The sequence below is a fragment of the Rhineura floridana genome, chromosome 2 (assembly GCF_030035675.1).
Source record: "Rhineura floridana isolate rRhiFlo1 chromosome 2, rRhiFlo1.hap2, whole genome shotgun sequence".
Classification (NCBI taxonomy): Eukaryota; Metazoa; Chordata; class Lepidosauria; order Squamata; family Rhineuridae; genus Rhineura; species Rhineura floridana.
In genome coordinates this window covers 112635953-112662207 of record NC_084481.1, presented here as the reverse complement: position 1 = coordinate 112662207, position 26255 = coordinate 112635953, and the positions used below count along the sequence as shown (strand labels likewise).

General features: G+C 41.6%; 1 protein-coding gene across 5 annotated transcripts in view; it reads right to left on the bottom strand.

Annotated features, from left to right (window-relative positions):
- KCNQ1 (potassium voltage-gated channel subfamily Q member 1) overlaps nucleotides 1-26255 on the bottom strand; it is a 507266-nt gene that overhangs the window by 381888 nt on the left and 99123 nt on the right. For all 5 annotated transcript variants that reach the window (XM_061610163.1, XM_061610164.1, XM_061610165.1 and 2 more), the window contains exon 3: nucleotides 1314-1440. In XM_061610163.1, the coding sequence (XP_061466147.1) occupies nucleotides 1314-1440 (127 nt within the window). The remainder of the gene's footprint in view (nucleotides 1-1313; nucleotides 1441-26255) is intronic.

The following is a 26255-nucleotide window of genomic DNA, read 5'->3' as shown; positions in this document are numbered from 1 at the left end:
GGGGATTTGAACCTGGATCTCGCGAGTCCTGGTCCCATACTATAACAGCTAAACCATACAAGTAATTGCCAGGAAGTAGAGTCATACTCCTGGCCCCACACCCAAGGTCATGCAGCTTCCTCATCCCATCCGCGATGTCCACACATTGAGCATTGAAGTCTCCTGGGGAAAAAACTATGCTTGGAGACCTTTATGTATGTAGGATTACCTTTTGCAGATGTCCACTCTCAATCCATGGACATCAGGAGTAGGGAGGCCATACAGCTTCAGTAGCAGGGCGAGTTGTGAGGTCCTGCTCCTCACTATTTGGGATTCAAGGATCAAGGTTCATGTATAACACAAGAAGGGGGCTCAGGAGAGCTGGGTTTTAAGAATATTCTTGGTTTTTTTCTCCCCAGTTTAAGTAGATTCCTAGAACTGCAACAAAATGTTTAATCCAGCATTTCCCAACTAGTGGGCCACCAGATGTTGTTGGACCACAATTCCCATCTTTCCTGACCATTGGCAATGCTGGCTGAGGCTGATGGGAGTTGTGGTCCAACAACATCTAGTGGCCCACTAGTTGGGAAAGGCTGTAATCTTTCAAAAAGTGCAAGGCTGGAACGGGCCCTATACCGACCCACATTCAAGAATGTTCCAGGAAAAGTTTTGTTTTTATTTTTAAAAATGAGAGAACCAAACTAGATAGGATGCAGGAGATCTATAATAGGATTTCTCAACATTTCTCTTTCCTTAGAAGCAAATGAAAGATGGGTGACAAAATTGGATTGTGGCTGCAGTGCTGGGAAAGGCAATGGATGATGTCAAGGTAGAGCCTGAACTAATGGGCATTTCCTTTATCAAAAGCCATAAGATTTGTTGCATTAAGGGGATCATATAGTAAAAAGGAAAACAATTAGAAGCTTTCAGAGGAAATCTTATTTATAAGCCTCACCTCCTTCCTTGGCACTGACTTAGCACACCACATAGAACGGTAGAGACAACACTGGCAACTCTGTCCTGATCTGAGTGCTCATACCCAGCAGTCCAGATTAGGGCTTCTCCCTGATTCAAAGCTGCTATGATGAAAGAATCCCCACTTTTTACATGTTATTTGACATTAGCCCCTAATAATCACACATAAAATCTATCTATCATTCTTCAATTCAGCTACCTACACATTTCCATCACAAAAGAATAAGACAGAAACAAAGATAACCAGTTCTGTTTAGAAGAGTGCAAAACAATAAACTCATTTTTTAAAAAAAAATAAGAGAAATCACTATGAAAATCCTCTTATGTAATAACTACCATTCAAAACTATGTTTACTCACCAATGATAGAAATGGGTTTCCTAGCAAAACGAAGCCTTCCCCATAAGCCAACATATTTACTCCGGCACCCCGAAGACCACAATCGAACCACATACTCCGTTCCAAAAAATACCACTAAAACAATTTCCTAGAGGAAACACACAGGGAGCTAGGTTAATTTAATATGCTTTTAATACTTTTCAGATGATATTAGCAGAAAACAAAATATGAGATCTTGGAGTCAGTAATTATACTATAAGATCTACAGGAACAGAGAATCAGGAGAATGATTAAAAGTTTAAAACCTATCACAGGAAATTTAGACCATTTCCATGTGACAAAAATAATTAGATACTAATCACATATCCTCCAAGTCTTAACCAAGTTCAGTGGCACTTAGTTCCTGGTACATTTAATTAGGACTGCAACGTTACTTTCAAACTCATGATTTCTAAAACAAAGGTATTTTTGGATAGTAGAAATACAGTTCTTATATCAGAAAAATATGTCTCACACCTACAAAGCATGAGGAGGACAAGCAAGAAACCGTTGTTTTATATATTGGTTTTTAATTTCATAGGAATACTCTTAAAATGCATTTCCTACAAGTAATACCAGCGAGAATACACCATACTGTAACAGAACTTTGTATGCAATGGAACAGCTTTTTTATTATTCATGTTTTTTAAAACATAACATTTATTGGAAAATATATTTTCCTTTGTAATTCTAAAATATTGGATTGCAGGGCAATCGTAGGCATATTTATCTGGGAGTAAGTCCCGTTACATTCAATGGGGTTACATCTGAGTAGACATACATAGGATTGCACTGTTAGTGATACAACTGCACACATGAAAATATCAAGAGATCTTTTTCTGTTTATTTTTATATTATTAGCTTTTACAGATGTTGAAATATTGTCTTGTGTCCTTTTCATTATAATATTAATAAAACTCCTGGGTCCTCCCATCCCATCCCAGACAAAAGCAAATAATTAAATAGCGGCTGGATCATTTGTAAAAAAAATCAAAAAAGATATCAAGAGACTCATGCAATATATTTGCTGCAAAACAACAATCTTTCAACATACCAAAATATGAGAAAATAGTGATTAACCAAACTCTGAGAAAGGGAGAAGAGGGAGTGTTCTGAACAAAAACTCCACACATGCAAATTAGAGTTTAATTTTGTAAGAAGAGGAGGAAAATAGAAAGAAACAAAAGGTTACGTTGTGAGTGCTTTCAAATTTGCAATGTGTGGGTGGGATGGGGGTGTTGTGCGAGTGAAATTTGCATTAGAGTTGTGTGTTTTTAAAGACCCTCCATGGTTCATTGGATAACCGGAACACTGACAAATATGCAAATGTAGGCTGCCCTAAAGACAATGAAACAGACATGTAGTCAATGGTTACTGTCATCTAGTTCTTTGCATGACATGCAGACAAGCTTAAAGAACATTTTGTTCTATAGACTCCTGCAACTGGAGAGAACGACCAGTCGGCTTACACCAAGACACATTTTTCACTCCTGACGTTTTGATAAAGGCTTATTGACCTAAATGAGACCCACGTTATTCAGGAAACATCAGAGGTGAAAGTTCACAAGCTGTTCTTCATGGTCATACACAAAAATGCCAGGTATCCATTAGCAACTGGCAAATTCCCCCTCCCCTGCCCGTGGCTGGGATGACAGACAAAAGTGTATTTAATATCTTTTCTTGTATAAACCCAATAAGTAATCTAGAGGGGAAGGAGGAGGCTATTTGATTTTTTCACTACATTTAGACACAGCTGCCAGAAAAAGTTAGACTGGCAAAAGGCTACACTATTTACATTTAAAATAAGTTGGGACAGTCATTAGAAGGGCAAACAAAAAAGTCCTAATGAACTACTTCAATATACCCTATATACTGTATATAGTATATACCATTCCATAGCATGCTGAAGTTTCAGCAATTTAGATGTGAAGATATTTTACAAATGCAGGAAGAATGCATTTTGAAGGTTTCAGCTCTTGCAATTTTAAATCGGGACAAACAGCTTCAAATTTAGTGAACTTATGAGGAATGAGCAAGGCACTAAAAATGCATCTCACTGTAGAGATTTGTATTTAGATTTAGTTATTCAAAATAAAACCAAATTTCTTGCAGAATGCAAACTTCAGTTATTGATGAGTGTGAATCTCTGACTAGATTGTCTACAGAAATCCAAGCGGAGGCCTTATACAGGAGAAAGGCCAGACTGAGGCTGGAATCCTAAATACACTTGAGTAATCCTCACTGAACATTGTAGGAATTAATTTCCAAGTAAACTATGGATAAGACTGCACTCAGGAGTGTAGTTGTCCAGGGTCCTGGGGAGTCTTAGACCCCTTACAATTTTGGGAGCCAGGTCCCAGCAGAGTTCCTATGTCTCCAGTGTCCTACAAACTAATCAGCATAAAGGGGAGTGGGTTAGCCATCTAGAAGAGTCCCAATGAGTGTCAATTTCAAGCAAGCCTTTATTAGTTCCTCCTTCAAAAAGCTAAGACAAGTTGTGGAAAGCGAGAATTCTGTCATTGCAGAAGAAGAGGCAATGAATCCTGAAGACAGCATTCCATCTGAATTCAGTAATTCAAGCAATATCTCTGAAAGTGAGAAAGGATAGTCACATGGTGACAGTGCTAGTGAAAGAGAAACAGAAAGCAGCATTCAAGCCTGGCCAAATTATTCCATAATTTTAAAGGTTGTATAATCTTGGAAGGGGGTGTTGCTGTGAGGGGGCGTGGCTTTGACTATCATGAAAGGACCCTGCACTTCTGAATTTGCCACTATACTAATGATTGCACTACATATATGTTAAAAGAAGCTCAACTGCAATATATTAAGAGCAAGAAGTGCGAGCAGAAGGGAAACGCAAAACTGTGAGAGGAGAAAAAAGAATAGGCAACAGGCAAAACAACAAGAAGAAGATAAAGATACTAATAAAGAATAACTGATCATGCAGTTGCAGAGGGCTACTATAGCCATATCTGGGACTTCTTTGCTCCCGCGTTGAACAGCACAGAAGCAGGGAGTAAAGCCACACCGCTATACAAGTTTGTGCTGTATGAAAAGACATTAGGGGAGGAGTGTCCAACACTGGAGCAGAGCTACCCCATTCCTTGCTTCTGGCTTCCATTATATATGTATTTCGCATTGTACAAACTTATGTCAGGAGTGGTCCAAAAATGTCCAGCCAGCCATGGCTCTAGGTCAGCCTTTCCCAACCAGTGTGCCTCCTGATGTTGTTGGACCACAACTCCCATCAGCCTCAGCCAGCATTGCCAATGGTCAGGAAGATGGGAGTTGTGGTCCAACAACATCTGGAGGCACACTGGTTGGGAAAGGCTGTTCTAGGTGCACATAAAAAGCTGCTGCTGCTGCAACAACTGCAATACTGCAAGCAATTAGCTACCATTGCTGGCCAACAAGCAGGTTTTGTGGTTTCAGCACTACAAGGGTGTATAGGACCAGTAAGTTTTCTGACCAAGGTCAGAACAGCACTTGCATAACTAAGCCATTTCTTCTGTCTTCATAATGGAAGATGTACAGTAGACCCCCGTGCCTGAACTTTCTCAGGAAGGAAGTTAGAGGAACTGAAGCAAATACTGGTGGCAAAAGACAAAATTCTAAGCCTTACTGTCAAATTAAAAACTGACAAATTGCTGGGTCCAAATGACATTCACCCAAGAACTGAAATGTGAAATTGTTGATCTTCTAACAAAAATAAGTAACTTGTCCTAAGATTGATCTCCATACCTGAAGACTGCAAAGTTTTTTAAAAGGGATCCAGTGGACATTTAAGAAATAAACTGGTAGAACGCATTATTAAAACAGAATTATCAAGCATAGAGAAGATCAAGTCTTGCTGTAGCAGAACAAGCTTTCAGAGTTCTTCAGGAGTGTCCACGAGCATATATATAGAAGTGATCTAATCAACAGTGGCCCAGTGCCATGCTCAGCAGCGCAGCAGCAGAATGACCAGGGGAAGAGCAAATTTGCTGCAATCACCTCCTCTGGAGCCCACATGTTTGCTAATTTTTGCTAAGCCAGTGTTTGGCTTAGCATTACATAAAAACAAGTTCATTGTGTACTTAAGATTTTCAAAAAGCCTTTGATACAGTCCATCACCAATGACTCCTGAGTAAGCTTAGCAGAATTGGAGGATGGATGGTAACTCTTGTGAATTGGTAATTGGTTAAAGAACAGAAAGTAGACAGCAGGAATAAGTGGCATGTTCTCACAAACCTATGGTGCGAACATACTTGGAATACTATGCAGAATTCTGCTCACCTCATCTCAAGAAGGATATTGCAGAGCTGGAAAAGATTCAGAAAAGGGGGAGCAAAATTATCAAGGAGAAGGAGCAACTCACCTATGAGAAGAGGTAATAAAATTTGGGGGTTATTAGTGTAGAAAAGAGGTAAGAGTGAATATGATAGAGATGTATGAGATTATGCATAGTGTGGAAAAAGTGATAAGATTGTGCTAGAACCCATGGATAGCTTAATAAGGGGATTAGACAAATTTATGGAGGATAAAGATATCATTGATTACTAGGCATGACAGCTGTGCTGTACCTCCACTGTTGGAGGCAGAACTCTGTATGCCAGTTGATGGAAATCACAAGTGGGCAGAATATTCTTGCACTCAGGTCTTGCTTGTGGGCTTCCCATAGGCATCTGCTGACCAGTGTAATAACAGGATGCTGGACTAGGAATTTGCATTCAGTACTAAAATAGAGCTTATAGTCCTTTCACACACACAAATGCACAAAACACTTAATTTTCTCCCAAACTCTCTCAATCTGAACAACTTAATTTAGGCAAGGAAAATCATAGAGTTATTTCTATTATGAAACAATTGGGAGTCAGAAACTCTTGCTGATCTGCTGCTAAAAATCACCCCAAAATTTACAAGTAGATCTTAATCTGGCTTCTGCCTACCCTGCTATAAATTATGGAAACAATATATCCACTGTAAGGAAATATTACTATCACTAACTGTTAAGTTTGATTTTATAAATATATTCCTGTTAGAAATTATAAATTTCTAACACCTATAACACTTGCACCTATACTTCTGACAGTACAGTCAAAGATATATATGAGCCAGCTCATGCTACGAAACATCACTGCTGAAACATACAGCACCACTCATTACATCACAGCATGCAGATATTCCATGCCAGCATTACCACTCTGAGGAGGTATCTGGTGCTGGTGTGGAAAGTCTGCCCTCCCATGTCTACATGATGTTCATAATATGTCCAACTCTGCATGTGATAGTGAAAAACATTTTCCTGTAACTATTAAATTCTTTATATCAGAACATCAGAATTTGCATCACATGTTAATTAAGAATCTTCCAAAGTCAGCTGCAACCTTGGCCTAAATGCAAACGCTTCTGGGAGAAGATATACTTGATCTTCTAATCAATGTATGTACCAGTGCATCTACATTTATTAAAGCTTCATCTCTGGCACACTTCAAAGAGGAAAACAGACACTTAAAATATCTAACAAGTTTGTTCCTCTTAAACTGAGGAGCACTTGCAACTTGCATGAGCAAATTTGATTTTGTGCTGGGATTCAGCAACTGACAATTGCCGTGCAGGAGGCAATACATACAGTATGTGTACATGCCAATCTCTGGATAAAGTCTTGGCTGCATTTCTTTAAAGATATATAGAATTTGCAAGGTAAATACAAGTATGAAAACATGCGAGGAGGAAGTAGGTGCGTGTTTTTGTGTGTGAGGTGACATGTCAGGGGAAGACACTGAAATGGAAACATCAGAGTAACTCTCATTTCTCTGGGAGAATTCTCCATGGCTTAGCCCTCCATCTTTGGGACCATGGCCAGTCAGAGTGGGACCTGATACAGTGCCTAAAACACCACCATATTTACTTTGTTGGCACTAAGAAATAGGTTACTAGGCAACACCCTCATTTTATGGTCATGGAACCAAGGGTAAAAAGAAGCAAGTGACTTATACCACATTATGCAGGAATTCTACTGTGAAGAAAAATTTGTTGTGTGCTGTTTTCCTTTAAATCATAGGTGATAAGCTCAACCAGAATTGTCCCAACACAGAGCATACCTAATAATATGTTTAAAGTGCTGTGGGTATGGGTGTGATTCACTGAAATCTGCAGCCACAGTTTTGTTATATCAACAACACTGAACTCAAACCAAATCCCAAATAAAAGGATTGTTGTCACTCAACTATTTTCAGCAAGAGTTGGGCTAATTATTTTTCCTATGCTATGAGAAAAAGTTTTGCCTCCTAATACAGGCTCAAAGTGCACCTGTGTCTGACAAATTTCACATGCAGTCATTTCTGACAAAGGACTACACAGTGATATTTTTAAACTTCTGGCTTGGCTAGAAGACATTCCATTGGATTTTGCACACAGACTGTACTAAGTCCTCTGGTTTACTATAGTGATGGCCAGTTTAATTTAAAACAATTTTTAAAAAAGTTTTAGCATTCTACAAGAAGCATCAAAATCCTAATACCATTTTTTTTATGGACTGCCTTCAAGTCGATTCCAACTTATGGCTACCCTATGAATAGGGTTTTCATGGTAAGCAGTATTCAGAGGGGGTTTACCATTGCCTCCATCTGAGGCTAGTCCTCCCCAGCTGGCTAGGGCCTGCTCAGCTTGCCACAGCTGCACAAGCCAGCCCCTTCTTTGCCCGCAACTGGCAGCTGGGGGGCAACTGGGTCCTTGGGACTATGCAGCTTCCCCACGGCTGCACAGGTGGCAGGGCACATAACCCCTGAGCCACTCACTGTGGGGGTGATCTTTAGCTGGCCCTTTACACCCAGGAGACACAAGCGGGAATTTGAACTCCCAGCCTCTGGACTCCCAGCCAGGTTCTCCTCCCCACTGTGCTATACCAGCTGTCTACAATTATGAAATTATGCACAATTTAAATGCTACTTTTTCAGAAGTTTGCAAATAGTTTTCTTGGTCTATTGCTTAAAAGACTAAACATTTAGTTCTGAACTAGCAGAGCAGTTAACGATTTGATCAGATACAAGCTAGATACAATCTATCTAGATTTCAGCAAGGCGTTTGACAAAGTCCCCCACGACCTTTTGATTAGCAAACTAGTCAAACGCGGACTACATGGAAATACTGTCAGGTGGATTCACAACTGGTTGGAAAACCGTACTCAAAGAGTGGTCGTCGGTGGCTCTGCTTCGGACTGGAAGGAGGTCTCGAGTGGAGTGCCACACGGTTCTGTCCTGGGGCCGATACTCTTCAACATTTTTATCAATGACTTAGATGATGGGGTGGAGGGAAGCCTTATGAAGTTTGCGGATGATACGAAACTGGGAGGGATAGCTAACACAATGGAAGACAGGAATAAAATCCAAAGGGACCTGGATAGACCAGAAAATTGGGCTGAAATTAATAAAATGACATTCAATAAAGACAAATGCAGGATTCTGCATTTAGGCCACAAAAACAAAATGCACGGGTACAGGATGGGAAATACCCGGCTTAGCAGTAGTGCGTGTGAGAAGGACCTTGGAATTGTAGTGGATCGCAAGTTGAACATGACCCAGCAGTGTGATGCTGTGGCAAAAAAGGCAAACGCGGTTTTGGGCTGCATAAACAGAGCTATAGTTTCCAGGTCGAGGGAAGTAATAGTCCCACTATATTCTGCATTGGTCAGGCCTCATCTGGAATACTGCGTTCAGTTCTGGGCCTCATTTTAAGAAAGATATAGACAAGTTAGAGCGGGTTCAGAAGAGGGCGACAAGGATGATAGCCGGTATGGAGAACAAGTCTTATGAGGAAAGGTTGAAGGAACTTGGCATGTCCAGTCTGGTGAAGAGAAGGCTGAGGGGTGATATGATTGTACTCTTTAAGTACCTGAAGGGCTGTCACATAGAGGAGGGTACAGATTTGTTCTCTGCTGCCCCAGAGGGTAGGACTAGGTCTAATGGTTTTAAGTTGCAGGAGCGTAGATTCAGATTGGACATTAGAAGGAACTTCTTGACAGTAAGGGCAGTTCAGCAATGGAACCGACTGCCTAGGGAGGTGGTGGGATCCCCTTCACTGGATGTCTTCAAGCAGAGGCTGGACAGCTATCTGCGGGAGATGCTCTAGCTGTGGATTTCCTGCTGTGAGCAGGGGGTTGGACTCGATGGCCTACAAGGCCCCTTCCAACTCTATGATTCTATGATTCTATGAGCTAAGTCTATTCAGAAGTAAGTCCCATTGAGTTCAATGGGGCTTACTCCTCGATTCACCCACACAGCCCCAACCTCCTATCGCCTCACCTAACTCCTTGCTGATAAGCAGTAGTGACACCACTGTCAGGAAGCTAGAATTACAGTTCTCCCCTCCCCCACAAGTGGACTGCTTCAGCAAGTAAGAAGGCATAGGACTGTAACCTTAAGCATGCACATACAGATTTATACCCAAAATTTAACCAGGGCTGTGGAGTCGGAGTCGTAAGCAATTTTGGGTAGAGTTGGAGTTGGTAGAAATGTACCGACTCCGACTTCAAAATAAAATCAATATTTTAATATTAATATTAATATCAATTTATTAATATTAATAAATTAATATACATTAGCCATTTATGAAGGCGTCAGAGTCAGAGTCGGACAGTAGAAAAACAGAGGAGTCAGAGTCGAAGGTTTGACGTACCGACTCCACAGTCCTGAATTTAACTTCTTTCTTGCACCAAAATCCTCAGATTTTGCAGAGCTAGCCCTAAATGTTTTAAAGCACGGGTGGGGAGCCTCTGGCCCACCAGCAGATTTGGTCCATCAGGAGTTCAAATATGGCCTGCAAGGCCATTTTCCCCAAACCACACCAACCTGCCCCACACCTGACGTCATATGTGCAGTTAGAGGCACAGCTACCAATGTACATTTGGAAGCCTTAAAGTACGCTCCTTTATGTGTATTGGAAAGGCTTTAGCTGATGGGTGGTAAAGCCAAAGCCTGTTGGATCCACTGCATAAGCAAGTTCTCCATGGGGAACTCACTCACACAGCTGATGCCTGCAAAAAGCAGATTTCAGCACTACCACCATGATGGGTGGTTAAGCCAAGGCCTCAGGTGCTTTAAAGCACCATGCAGGGCTCTTTGCAAACCACACATGATGCTTTGAAGTCCTAACTTTGGGACTTCAAAGCACCCAGTAACCTAATGTTATTGTGATAACAGGTGAGTGGCTCCACAATTTGGCCCACAAGGCTAGTTCTCATAAGTATCTGGCCCCCGTTGCCAAAGTTTCCCACCCTTGTTTTAAAGCACATCAATTTTCTGAACCATCAGCCTATTGAAATTCACACTTCATTTGGCATGTTACTTTGTAACATTGGTCAGCATTGTTGTTTACTATAACTGGCAATTATGTGGATCTTTTGGATGCCCTTTGGGAAATGAGACTCAGACTACCCAGGGCACTTTGGTAAAGATCCAAACCAATGGGCACAAGCAGAAAGTGCTTCAGCACCTGCTTGAGGTGGTAACATTTCTTTCCAGCGACAGCTCCTCATGACTCACGGGGCACCATTGTAGAATGCCCTGGGGATAGGGGCCTTTGGGGAACTATGAGAGCAGCTACTGCTGGACAGAAGATAAGTCCCCATGCGTAAGTCAAACAATGCATGCAGCATTTTGAATCCCAATCATCATTGGCTCAAAAATGACACCTCTAATTTTGTATGTGAAAATGTTTGTATGTTATTCATGCAAGGTTTAAAAAAACAAAACAAAAAATTGTGGTGGACCAGGAAACTAAATATGGTATCCAAGTTTCACCATTCCTTCCTTTCAAAGCATATGTGTAATGAACCGTTAACGTAATCCAACATAATGAACTGTTAAGTACATTTCAAAAAGGAGCAAATTTTATTTCAAGACTTAGCAGTTTGCAAACAGACGAGAAAGCAAAGTTAGAATAAGTGACATTCTATTTCTAAAAACCTATTAAAAAGGCATGAACCCATATCAGTTCTGAAATTAAAAATAAATCTACCACATAACTGTAATTCATTCACAAGCTGTTCTCAATGTCACACTCCACAGTGATAAGAGTTCAAGCTCCATATTTCTGTTTGACATTTCCATAAACACAACCTGATTTTGCCTTAACGTATTTCAGCTTTCTCCCAAACCTGCTCCAGGGAATACACATCATGATCCTCTACACAGCTGCAATAACAGTTACACACTCAAGCTATAGTCTGTGGGCACTTAATACACCTCACAAAAAACATATGTCTCAGTGGTACCTTCCAACCGATGAGCATGCAAAGCTCATCCAGTAAGCACTTTAACATTGCTTCTAAAAGTTAGCCAAGGTGTACAAAAAATATTTCCATTCAAAATACGCTAAGCTGAATGTAACTGAAGTCAACCTGCAGCAAGAGGGAGCTGGCAAGTACGATTTGGATATTCAAGAGGAATAATCCCCATCTTCAGCTAAATTCAGTACAATGTGGGATTGCTTGCTGTCGGGATTGCCCACATTCTATGTCTTAAATATTTGTGCCCCTCCTCCTCCATTGTTATATTTTTCTTCAAATGAGGGATGATTATAAGCCTATGAACTTTCCTTCATTTCCCACATTACAGTTGTCCACAGTCCCATCTCAGGGAACCTGTCTGGCAATTTGATACTTACAATACAATCCTACACAGAATTGCAACCTAAATGCAGGGCTGGCCTTAGGGGTGGGCAACCTAGGCAGTTGCCCGGGGTGCCAAGCTGAGGGAGGCACCAAGCTGAACTGAGGGAGCAACTGAGCTCAATGGCTATTTTTTGAATGTACTGTCTGCAGTGAGCTAAAGTGGCAAAAAACACGTGTAACTTTTTTTCCCAAGGTTCTACAGGTTGTTTGGGTACAAACTACAAAAATGTATGTCATTGTTTTCACATGTGACCCCCAAGATCACACCTGCACCAGGCCCCATAAACCTTGCAAAGCCAAAGGCACTCCTTGCCCAGGGAACTATTCATCCTAGGGCTGGCCTACCTTACTTGCATGGTTTTATATTCTACCTTAGCAGGTTCTCCCAAGTTCTCCATTTATCTTCAGTTCATGCTTTTCAAAGTATTTTTGCAGTAACTATATTATCTAAGAAATAAATATTTATGTATGGTTTAATTACATAAAAGGCAAATGTGTAAACAAGATGAAAAACAAAACAAAGCAGATGATAAAAATCATATTGAGGCAAAGAAGACCCTAAAAAGATATCCTGGCTTTGCAGCTGTCACTTTTAACTTATGTTCCTCTGTGGAACTTGGAGCTGATTATATTTTGGGTGATACTCCATGAGAGATGATTCACTTCAGATCTTTAAGAGTGACAATTGATATCCATATTTGTGGATCCACAGACTGACCACATATAGGGAGGAGAAGGATTATAGCAAGTCATGTGTGTTCAGGTTGCTGAATGTACGTAGGCCTGTTTTTTGCAGAGTTTCCAATGATGCACACAGAGCCTATACATGTGCAGTGTGCACACAGATGGGAACTGTTCAGCCAGTAAACTGAATACATGTGTGTCAGAAGCAGGACTTGCTGCTGCAATCCAGCCAATCTGCCCGACATAGATTGAACAGGGTTTATGGGGTGGACCCTTTACACTACATGTGATCTCTTGTGGACTGTTGGCTTCTTTTTGATGCATGCAAGCATATACATCCACACATAAATGAGCTTCTTTTTCTCCCCCTCTTTTATCAAGCCTTTATGGCATCTGTCCTTTCTTAGAGTGTTGAAGCAAAACTGAAATAACCAAACCCAGTGACCAAGGATAATCCCTCTGGGCTCAGCACAAACTTGTAATTACAGGGTCGTCCCTGGCCCACAAAAGGCCTGGTCTATTTAAAAAAATGGAGGACTGGTTGGTACCCTTTAGCTTCTTTATATCTCTTTTGACTTAGGTCCTTAGGTTTCTGGCTACCTGATTTGTATTAGAGCCAGGCATGGCAAAATGGCATGTACGCATATTTGTTATGCAAGAGTGATGAATGCCCTCTAGATATTGCTTCCTACCCCTGGGATCTAGTATCAGATTTTCTATGCTCTCCACTGGAGACAGAGGCAACTCACTTGCTCACATCAGCAGCCTGTAAATCATGCAGCAGCACTGGCTCTCCCTGGGAACTCATGCCCCTGCTTGTGATGGTGCCTGCCTCCTGCTGACTGTCTGATGTCACACATTGTTGGCTTATCTTGCCTATGCATAAGAAATGCCAGTTCTTGAGAGAGAGAGAGCATGTCAGTAGGGTGGCACACTCTTCTGTCTCTAAAGTACAAGTCCTAGAGTTTCTGTATAAACACACCCACTTGCTTTCGGACTCTAGTGGCCCTTCCAGTCCAGCATCCTGCTCTCACAGTGGCCAACCCAATGCCTATGGGAAGCCCACAAGCAAGACCTGAGCACAAGAGCACTTTCCCCTCCTGCAGTTTCTAGCAACTGGTATTCAGAAGCATAAAGCCTCCAACAGTGGATTTATTCCAGATCTCCAAGATTTATTTATAAAACTACTGTTGCATTTATATTTATTTTATGAACTTATATGTGCAAAGAATTCCATTTTAAGCTAGAATCCTATTTCTACGCATCTCAGCTCCAACATAAACATAAAGCAAAAGAAATTGTGCTGGGCCATGAGAAAACATGCCCAAAATCAGTTAGGCAGAAATTTTAAAAAGAGTATACATGGATCTTATGATGCCACTACAATGTGTTATACTTTTCTAATTATAAAGAGTCAAACAAGTTTAAATTTTCCTCGGCTATTGAAGAGGATAATTTATTTGTCTAATTCATAGCCTGTTTTGAAAACCTTCCCATATGAAGCTTTAATTCTTTACTCCCTTTTCTGGGCATAAAGCTGCAATGCTAATCCCACACATTTGGTAGTAAACCCCACTGAATTCAGTAGGACTTACTTTTGAGTAGACATGGTCAGAATTGTGCTGTAAATAAATTGGACTTTTGAGTGATCACAGCAAAGGTTCCTCTCCCCCTCCAATTCTTTTTTATTTAGGCAGCGCTTACTTAAGTGTCACTGCTTTCATTTGGTAGGAAACTAATACTTATTTAAGAAAAATGTTCTGCAATGATCACCTGGGTTTGACAATAACCTATTATATGGGATGTATGTATGTTTACATCTCCAGTGTATATGTATATGGAGTCTTTCCAACAACCCTGTGAGGTAAAGTTGCTGAATGGAAACCAAGGCAGCTCACAAGAAGAAATAAATCCATTTAAAATCCAATAACCATAAAAAAAATACAAAACAGTTGCAAAACACCTTAAAGTGATATGATTCTGAATTTTGGTTTGGGTGAGTGAAGTTCTTCATCACTTGAGGTTGCAGTCCTGTGCACACTTCCCTGTTTGGGTGAGCCCATTGAATACATTGGGACTTGCTTCTGAGTAAACATGCATAGAATTGCACTATAAATATCTTTACGGGTTGTATAAATAATAAACATCTTTGACAGTCATGCTGATATAAAACTTATACTATATCTCAATAAGTACCTGATTTCACACTATGATTACACACTATTATTTCCTCTACATTTTAAGTATGCCCTTCTTCCTGGCGTGGTCATGGTCCCTCTCTGTTGTTTTCACCCTGAGAGGAAGATTAGGCTGAGAGATGGTGCATAGTCCATGGTCACCCAGTAAACTTTATAGCTGGCTTCCATTTCAAAAAATTAATTAAAATGATTTATATGCAGGCAAAGTTTAAGAAGTAATGCACACTCATACAATACATTTAAAACACATCCAACTGGCATTTAAAGCACATGACTTCCCCTAAAGAATCCTGGGAAGTGTAGTTTCCCCCTCACAGTTATAGTTCTCACCACTCTTAACAAGCAACAGTTCCCATCATTCTGTGGTAGGATTCATGTGCTTCAAATGTGTATTGAGTGTGCTTTAAATGCAGGGTGTGGATCTGTCCTAGGTATGTTGTGCATTCATTAGTGGATTGAAAAGAACAATTTTAAAAGATAAAATTTTAAAAGGGGAATAGTTGTAGCTCAGTGGTAGAGCACATGCTTTGCATGCAAATGTCCAAAATCCAATTTCTGGAAAAGACTATTGCCTGGAATTCTGGAGATCCAATGCTAGTCCATGTTATCAGTACTGAACTAGATGGTACCAAATGACTGAGTCGGTATGAGGCAGATTCTTTTGTTCCTAAAAGAGGAAAGAGACACAAGGGCTGCAGTGACTCTGAAATTTATTTAGGTATTTTATTTACAACATTTATATACCATTTTATTGTAAAAAAAAACCTTTAAAGTGGTTTACAGAAGGAATTAATAAAATAAGATTATTGGCAAAAAGAGTTAAAGACAAATATTTAAAAACATTCAAAATAATAAAACCAACAATGAGTTAAAAACAGATAAAAACACAATAGCTTCTACATGCTTGGGTAGGCTTGCCTTAAAAAAAATGTTTTTAGCAGGTGCCAAAAAGAGTACAATGAAGATGCCTCCCTAATATCAATACGCAGGGAGTTCCAAAGCATAGGTGCTGCCACACAAAAGGACTGATTTGTTACAAGAGCAAGATACCACCTATGAAGGTAGACCAAACCATGTATGTTTTCTCTTTGTCAATTATTATTCACTCGAATTGGGTTGGCTGACAAAGAAGGCAGGAAAGGGTAGAGGATCTTCTTACTCATTTCTGAAACCTCTCTCTGCAATGAAGGATCAAGTCTGTAAAGAAGTTTGGAGCACCCACATTAAAAGGCATGGGCAGGGCATTCCAGGTAGGGGGTTGCCAACCCTGCTTTGATATAGATCTTGTCCTGCCTGAACTTGAAGAACTCGGATTCAGACATGGCTATGTGTCCCCCCCCTTTTATTGTAGCAAGAGACAGTTTCAATTCAGTGCACTACATGAATCTATCTATGGCTTACTCAGAACTCAGCAACTCTCTAGGACTAACCAGGCAGAACTTCACAGCATTAAGACATTGACTCAGCAACTACCTCCCCCCCCCGGCTTAAGTAAGGCTGGGTGGGCACCCTGCTTGCATGAGCCAACTGTCCACTGTTGGGAGCGCGCTCGCAGGTGAAGGCTCTGCCTCAATTGTGTCTGTTGAATCTCCCACTGCATTCACCTCCTGGCTCGAGGCAAAGGTGGAGCCTCCATCACCACCCCATCTTCCCCGTCTGAGGGAGGGGGGCTGCCTGCTGGCAACACAGGCTCAGGGAGAGGGGAGGCATTAGACTGGAAAACAACCAACTGGTCGGTTGACTCTCCACAGAGGTATCTGGAGCTGCTGGAGTTGAACTGTCCATGTTCAGAGCTGGGGTGCCTTCTAGGCCCCACTCCCCACTTGGTCCTTCACCAGCTTGATTATCCCACTGTAAGTCCTCCTCCTCCGCTTTGTTCTTGTCTGTCCACCCCTCCTAGCAGGGCTCATGACAGGTCTCTTTGCAAAGGATCCCTAGTCAAGCCTTACCAACAACACATCCTAACTATATCTACTCAGAAATAAGTCGTATTGAGTTCTATGGGGCTTAGTCCCTTAGTAAGCGTGCTTAGAATTGCAGCCTTCAGGGGCATTCATCATTACTCCTGAGTGCTCCCATCTAACATCTCCACACTAGGCTCGCTTCTTCCTACAATGTCCTTCTGGTGACTGGCCTGGCCTAAGGGCACTTGAACCCTTCTTGCCAGAAGCAAGTAGGCTAGATTAAATTATCCCTGTCCAGATTCCCTAAGCAGGTGAGAAGGAATGATCCTGTCACTTCAGCTGGACCTAGGAACACCCCCTTTTAGCTAAGATTTCTTTCTTAATTTCCATTCAGAGATTTTTTTGTTTGAATGGTATGCTCTAAGCAACTGTGGTTGATGCTTAATGTACCATGATTAATGACATCACTAGGGTCCGCCCCCAAAATCTCAGGGTTTAGAATGCTTCTGACCTGGCAACCCTATGCACACAGATTCCTACCATGATGTGAAACTCTGATTGCACCAGGTCATGTTGGTGGGGGTGAGTCCCACAACTGCAGCCCTGGTCTCCCACTCCATATGATTCTTAATTGCAGGGCTGAAAGCCCAAATAAGGCTTTTATCTTTAGTCTTAAGGTGTAAGATTGGATTCAGCATTTTTCCTGAAATAGAAGTCCAAAATTTTTATCCTAACATATTTTTTGTTTCCAAATGCACAATTCAAAGTATTTCAATTACCTCCAAATTTGCAACTAATTCCATGCTATTAGACCAGTGGTTCTCAACCTGCGGGCCGTGACCCCCAGGGGGGCCACTAAGTAATCTGGTGGGGGACGTGAATAGTAATGATTTTTTTAAAAAGTCTTCCCTCCCTGGATGCTGTCTGCTCCCCACTGCTACTGCAGATGACACCTCCCCCTTGCTCCAAACAAGAGGGGAGGACTTTTGCTAAAGCGGCAGAGTGTCTTTCAGGTACATCGAGGGCAGTCGTCTGCCTATAAAACATGTAGCAGACGGTGAAGGAAGCTGAGGGTGGAGCTACCAGGAAGAGGGCATTACTATCGCTGACTCTCATCTCCTTGCACTGCCACTGCTGACGACACCCTTGCTCAGAATGAGAGGAGAGGGCTTTTCATGAAGCAAAAAGAAGCAAGGCTGCAAGGAAAGGCTGCTTTCCCCCTTCCTTCCTGGCAGCCAGCCTGCCTGCCTTTCTAGGCTCCTACTTCACTGCCACCACCTTTAAAAATTATTCTTATATGCGAGGCTGCCCAGATCTTGCCTTCAGCCCTGACAGAGCCAAGAAGCAGTGAGGAAGCGCGGGACTTGCTCACCCTCTATTTCTGAGGATGTGTGTGTGCCAGCGTCCCTCCTTTCTTTCACCTATACTCTGCACCTCCAGTCTCTCTCTCCAAGGTGCTGCAGCAGTTGGGGGCTTTCCCCCTCCCATGTGCCTGAATGCATGCATGCCTGCAGATGCTTAGGGGCAGGTGTGTTTGTGTATATGTATGTGCTGATCTGTCTTCTGTTCCACTTTCATTCTCCAAGTGCACGCTAACCAAATCATCAATTCTGATGATCATCCCAAGGCCTAAAAGCACTAACCCCCCCTCCTCAATCTGTGCACCTTGTTGTCTGCAGTGCACAATCTAGCATCCCCATCACCAACACATTACTACTTCTTGATTATTATTATTTTTTAAAAAGCTCAGCAGGTTGGCTGAGGCTGGGATCCTGTATTGCAGCAGAAATGTATTTATTTATTTATTATTGCATTTATATCCCACCTTTCCTCTAAGTTGCTCAAGGTGGTGCATATGGTTCCCCCCCTTTCCATTTTATCCTTACACCAACCCTGTGAAATAGGTTAGGCTGTGTCTGATTCAAAGTCACCCAGTGGGCTTCATGACTGGGTGGGGATTTGAACCTGGTTCTTAGTTCAACACTGTAACCCACTGGTATTATGAGACAGGACTGTACATCCTCAGACTGTGGGGGGGGGAGATGTCAGTTTGATTGGATCTTTGCATTAAGAAAAGAAAACAACACCTTCCTGTCTGCAGGGAGCTTTTAATGGCAAGGGATATTTGGAGATATGATTTTGCCATGCACCATTTTTTTCAATTAACAGAGACTAAAATTACAATTAGCATGGGGGGTGTCACAAAATTTTTTGAGCTTACAAAGGGAGTCCCACACTCATAAAGGTTGGGAACCACTGTATTAGACTATAAATTCTAATAAATAGAATTGCAATAAAGCATACATTTCTTGCTCATCTTCCTGAATTATATGCTTTTTAAAGTACCTATAAAAAAACTGAAATGTCAGGCTATCTTCAGATATTAAAATTCGTTTATTTTCTTCCATACAAATTTCCCTGTAATGCAACACAATCTGTAGTCTCTTATCACCATCATAGATCCCTCTTTTTCAAGCACAGCAATCGCTAGGCCTCTTCCTGTAAATTGTTATAAGGTTAAGTGCTTAGCTGGACTGGGCAGTGGCCAAAGGTTATAGGTTTAAGAAGCTATTTAGAAACGTTTTGGCTATTTAAATGACTTTGTGGACAGGGAATAAAGCTAGGAAGTTAAGGACAGGTATGGGACACCACAACTCATACAAGAGGAGAGAAATTAGCTAGACTGAAGAGCTGGAAAGTGAAAGACAACTCTGATAGCTTAAGATAAAAAAGCTTGATGCACTGGGGAGGACTGGAGAGAGTGACAGAATTGGGGATAAAGGAAACGATAACATTTCATTGACAAACTGAGCTTAAAGTCAAGGGTAGGATAATATGAGAAGTTTGTATGTGTCAATGCTGGGCCATGGGCAACAGGCGGAGGTAAACCAGAAGTCAGGAACCATGGAAGCAGCCAGCAGGCACACCCAAATGGAAAGTCAGAACCACAAGGAAATCCAGGAGCCAGGGTCAAGAAGCAAGCCAGAGAGCAGGTCAGGACTGAGTCTTCTCTAGGATGGAGATTCAAACAGATTCAAGAATTCTATCCACAATGGCTGCCTTGTTTTATTTATTTATTTATTTTATTACATTTTTAGACCGCCCTATAGCAATAAGCTCCCAGGGCGGTGTACAGCATAATAAAACAGGTTAAAATACAAGTGGATGTAAATACAATACACAATAATGTGTCTGAACCATGGAATATCACAATGTCTGGCCACAACAGATACTTAGTTATCCTTTCCCAGCACTAGCACACAGCAGTCCCTGAGCCAACTGAAGTGGGATAAAGTTAACAACAAATTAAAGACACCCTGCTGAAAGAAAGAAAAATCCAACAAATTTTCAGTTTTTAAAAAAGAATGTCCACTAAAACCTGAGCATCTTCCAAAAAGAAAATATTTTTGTTTTACTGGATCAATGAGAAGTATGAGGGGCTGAGTTTGTGTGTGTGTATAACTATACACACAGAAAACCTCATTGATGATGACATGTCAAACAAAAGGCTTGAGTATAAATATAGCTAATAAAACAAATAAATTGTACCTGGCTTGAAAGATAACAAGCAATCCAAAATTATGTTATGCTAACACTAACAGTGGTAAACAAATGTTGTGCTCATTTCTGAATTACGATCTCACATACCACATCACGATGTGCTTTTAACCTCTGGCCGAGCAGGGGTCACAATGTTACATCATCACATTCCATTATCATGACACCACTTCATTCATCTCAAAAGGTCAAATTCCTACTGCATCCCTGCATGCAACATGGCTTCTAGTAAACACACTGCATTTTTTAGTACAAAGTTATTTGGACTAATTAATACCAAGCTAATTCCAAATAGCATGCTGCAGAATTTGTTTCAAACTGGAGACATTTAGAATATAAAAATACTATTTTTATAAATATAAAAATATTTCTAGATTCAGAAAACAGTAAGAGCTGCATATAAGAAAAGAAAGTTGTTCCATATATGGCTTTCCTTTACTACTTTGAAGTTAAAAGCTTAGCGAGCAAAATGCATCTTTTTCCATAATGAACACTCTGATTTGTCTGGGAGTGAGGAAGCATATGCATGCACACAAAGACTTCAAGTTGCTAAATGAGATATTTGTACATTTAAGGCAGTTATACATCACTGTGCTGATGTTTTCCACAGAAATATTGGCTGTGGGCTAATTTTAAAATCAGTAAATATTCACTAATAGGCAAAAAACCTCGCAGTTTAAGAATGTACCTATAGCCCACAGATCTTTCTATCGAACTTTAAAAAGCAGGGAAATTGGGCAGCTATAGTGAATGCACCAGGGGAGCAGGAGACCTGACCTCCTCTCTGAGATATTGGACTGCCCTACAAAGTTGTCAAAAATGCAAACACAATTTGGGTTGGTCTTACACAGTCCAATCCACTTCCTGTGTAGCTTGGAAGAATTTGGTAACATGTGCCTCTGAGCATATGGTGAATGGTGACAATACCTGCCATCTCCAAAGATGGAGAATGACATTTTTCTATGTTTGTTGGTGTTCTTCTTACTTTGCTTAATTGCTGTTACTATTTCTATAGAGAATCTAATACAGAAAATGTTATTCTTCTCATTATTGATTCTAGAAACCTGTGTCAAACTTATTTCTATTAATTTCAAAGCGTTTTTATTGGTCAGTGTCATGTGATGGTGAAGACAGCCTTTTGTGTTTCAAATTGGAGCTTATGTTCTATTTCTATTTTGGGTGCATTAACAGTTGAATCTGAAACTGCAGTTTGATGTAAAATCAGTCTGATTACAATATGCTGCTACTTCACTTCACTTCACTTCACTTCACTTAAGGAAAGGTGGACATCATCAATTAAAAACATAGAGCACACCTAGAATTTTGCTAGAACATATTTCACCTCCCACTGTTTTATCTTGTGCAAACTATGACACTCTTGATATCCACTGGAGACTATTCTGCAGAATAGTCAGTGAAATTATTCCACAATTATTTTTTGAGTTTTTATAGTGTAAATTTTGCAAAGTGTTGCTGTACTTCACATATTCACAGAAATAGAAGCAAAAGAAAATGATTTCCTATAGGAAACTACACTAAAATCGCAAAGTAAATCAGACATATTTAAAGTGACCATCTCAACTTTATCAACTGTCTTAATAATGTTGCTTCATCCCTGCTAAAACAAGATCAGCACAGCACATGTCTTGTTTCTATTATTTGGGCTGATTGCAGGTGCTGCAACCATTTACCATATGTTCAGAGGCACATGTTACCAAATTCTTCCAAGCTACACAGCAAGTGGATTGGACTGTGAAAGACCAACCCGAATTGTGTTTGCATTTTGACAACTTTGTAGGGCAGTCCAATATCTCAGCGAGGAGGTCAGGTCTCCTGTTCCCCTGGTGCATTCATTATAACTGCCAAATTTCCCCGCTTTTAAAAGTTTGATAGGAATATCTGTGGGCTATAGGTACATTCCTAAACTGCAAGGTTTTTTGCCTATTAGTGAATTTATCTGTTTTTTAATCCGCGAGGTAAGAAATGGGATCCTGTGCAAGCTTGCTGAGAATGGATTGATCATTTGCATGCTTATTGAGTTCAGTGGGATTTACTCCCCTGCAATCATGCCTAGGATAGGTGAAACTGACCACAGGAGATGGAGAGGGGAGGAGAAGGAGGAAGGGGATGGGAGCAAGAAAGAGGGGAGGGGAGGGGAGGAGAAGAATAGGTTTGATCATTTGCATGTTTATTGAGTTCAGTGGGATTTACTCCCGTGCAATCCTGCTTAGGATAGGTACAACTCACCAGGGGGAGGGAGGGATGGCTGGAGTGGGCAGGGAGGAGGAAGAAGGAGAGGGGAGGGAAGGGGGAAGGAGGAAGGAGGAAGGGAGAGGAGAGGGGAAGGAAGGGAAAGCCATGTCTGATCATTTGCATGCTTATCGAGTTCAAGAGGATTTACTCCTATGTAATCATGATTAGGATAGGTAAAATTGACCATGGGGGAGGAGAAGGGAGAGGGGAGAGGAGACGGAAGAGGAGAAAGGGAGGGGAAAGGGAGGGGAAAGGGGAGGGGGAGGAAGGAGTGGATTGGAGGGGAGGGGCAAAGGAAGGGGCAGGGGAGGGCAGGTTTGATCATTTGCATGCTTATTGAGTTCAATGGTATTTACTCCCATGCAGTTATGCTTAAGATAGGCAAAACTGACCATGGGGAGGAGGAGGGGGAGGGAGAAGGAGAGGATTGGAGGGGGAGGGGAGGGGAGGGGAAGGGAGGGAAGGGGCAAGAGGGAGGAGATAGGATGGAGGAGAACGGAGGACGGGTTTGACCAGTTGCATACTTTTAGAGTTCAATGGGATTTATTTCTGTAAAATTGTTTGAAAATGGAAATGGAGTGTCTTCAAGTCGACCCCAACTTATGGCGACCCTGTGAATAGGGTTTTCATGGTAAACAGTATTCAGGGGTGATTTTAACATTGCCTTTCTCTGAGACTGAGAGGCAGTGCCTGGCCCAAGGTCACCCAGTGAGTTTCATGACTGTGTGGGGATTCGAACCCTGGTCTCCCAGGTCATAATCCAACACTGATGTGGGGGTGGGGCAGGGAGGGGAAGGGAGGGGAGGAGATTGGGTGGGTGGGCACTGGGCAGAGGGAAAGCCCCTTTCCTTTCTGAAAAGAAAACATTGTGAACAGTATCATTGCTTTTCAGCGTTTCCCCCACCTTTTTATTCTACAGCAGGCACATGTATCCTCCCACCCCAACTTAAACTAAACCTGTCCCTGGCCATATCCACACCATGCCTTTATTTCACTTTGGCCAGTCATGGCATCTGTCAAAGAATCCTGGGAAGTGTAGTTAGGGAAGGGCTCTGAGAGTTGCTAGGAGAAACCTTGTTCCCCTCACAGACCTTCAGTCAGGGTGTCTGACTGTTAAACCAGTCTGGCCACTGGAGCTCTGTCAGTGGAATAGAAATCTCCTCTCAGCACCCTTCAGAAACTACACTTCCCAGGATTCTTTGGGGGAAGCCAAGACTGTCTATTATCTTTGCAAAATCATGGAGGACCGGTGAAGTACCGGATGACTGGAGGACAGCTAATGTTGTCCCTATCTTCAAAAAAGGCAAAAAGGAGGAACCAGGGAACTACAGACCAGTCAGTCTAACATCAATCCCTGGAAAAACTCTGGAGCAGTTATAAAGCAGTCAATCTGTAAGCACCTTGAAAACAATGCAGTGATTACTAGGAGCCAACATGGATTTATGAAGAACAAATCCTGCCAAACTAATCTTATCTCATTTTTTGATCAGGTAACCTTCCTTGTAGACTGTGGGAATGCTGTGGACATAATATATCTCGACTTCAGCAAAGCTTTTGACAAAGTGCCCCATGATATTCTGATTAGCAAACTAGCTAAATCTGGGCTGGATGGAACAAGTATCAGGTGGATCCATTGGCTCCAGAATCGTACTCAAAGAGTGCTTGTCAATGGTTCCTTCTCAAACTGGGCAGAAGTAACAAGTGGGGTACCACAGGGCTCAGTCCTGGGCCCAGTACTCTTCAACATTTTTATTAACGACTTGGATGAGAAGGTACAGAGCATGCTTATCAAATGTGCAGATGATACAAAATTGGGGGGCATAGCTAATACTGTGGAAGACAGAAACAAAATTCAAAGGGACCCTGATAGGCTGGAGCATTGGGCTGAAAGCAACAGAATGCAATTTAACAGGGATAAATGCAAAGTTCTACACTTAGGAAAAAGAAACCAAATGCACAGTTATAAGATGGGGGATACTTCGCTCAGCAATATGACATGTGAGAAGGATCTTGGAATTGTCGTTGATCATAAGCTGAATATGAGCCAACAGTGTGATTGTTGACGGTGGCGGTTCTTGCGTGAAACAGCATACGTTACATTGGAGTTAAGTTGATCAAGACAGTTCTCAGATGCATTAGATCAGGTTAAGAGTCTTTATTAAGACATTAAAGCCAACAGGCTTAAGAGTAAATACATGTAGAGTTTCTTCATTCACCCCCCCCTTCTGGCACATCTCTCTCCAAAGGTAAACACAGAAGACAACCTCTCAGTTCAGAGGCAAAATACAGAAGGACACAACTTACAGACTCTGTTAGAACTTTCCCAGTTGCTATCTCACGTTACCATGACAACGGCTGGCCTTGGAGTGTTTGCTCTCAAGCCAGCAAAGACATAACAGTGTTACTTCTCCAAACTTGCAGGCTTTATGGAAAACTACTAGAGACAGTAATGCCTATGGGTCAACAGCCCAACATATTCCCCTTTTTCCATCAAGACTGCAAAGCTTTCCATTGCATCTATAACATTACATTGGAATACAGTAATACATTTCAATACATTGCATCATACAGAAGTGTGTTTGTTTTACACTTCAGAAGACGTGCAGTTTACGTTGATGACATCATGTATATTTATCATGTGCAACTGGGCAGGCAGGTGGACACAAAGAATTTGGGGCCTGTCAAACACTATTTAGGCACGGACATTGTGCGTGAAGCAGACGGGAGCATAACATTGAGTCAGGAAAGTAAAATAAATCAGATCATAGAAGAATGCAACATGACAAAAACTACTAGAGACAGTAATCCCTATGGGTCAACAGCCCAACAGTGATGTGGCTGCAAAAAAGGCAAATGCTATATTAGGCTGCATTAACAGAAGTATAGTTTCCAAATCGCGTGAAGTATTAGTTCCCCTCTATTCGGCACTAGTTAGGCCTCATCTTGAATACGCGTCCAGTTTTGGTCTCCACACTTCAAGAAGGATGCTGACAAATTGGAACAGTTTCAGAGGAGGGCAACAAGGATGATCAGGGGACTGGAAACAAAGCCCTATGAGGAGAGACTGAAAGAACTGGGCATGTTTAGCCTGCAGAAGAGAAGGCTGAGGGGAGATATGATAGCACTCTTCAAGTACATGAAAGGATGTCATATAGCGGAGGACCAGGATCTCTTCTCTATCGTCCCAGAGTGCAGGACACGCAATAATGGGCTCAAGTTGCAGGAAGCCAGATTTCGACTGGACATCAGGAAAAACTTCGTAATTGTTAGAGCCATACGACAATGGAATCAATTACCTAGAGAGGTAGTGGGCTCTCCGACACTGGACAGCCATCTGTCGGGAATTCTTTGATTTGGATTCCTGCATTGAGCAGGGGGTTGGACTTGATGGCCTTCCAACTACTATTCTATGATTCTAAAGTGAAATAAAGGTCAGGTGTGGGTGTGGCTGCCTAATTAGGCAAGCCCAGCAGCTGGGATGTCTGGCTTTTAGAACACTGACAGTTGGTTCTTACTGAGCATGCCCGACACTATCATAGGGTTCCAGCCAAAGAAATTTAAATTAATTAAAAATCAGCCAGGCATTTTTTCAACCTTTAAACTGCAGAAGATGAAGGTCAGAGTATGGGGCAACGTCATTAACAGGATTACTGGTACTCTGTGAATATGACTGATT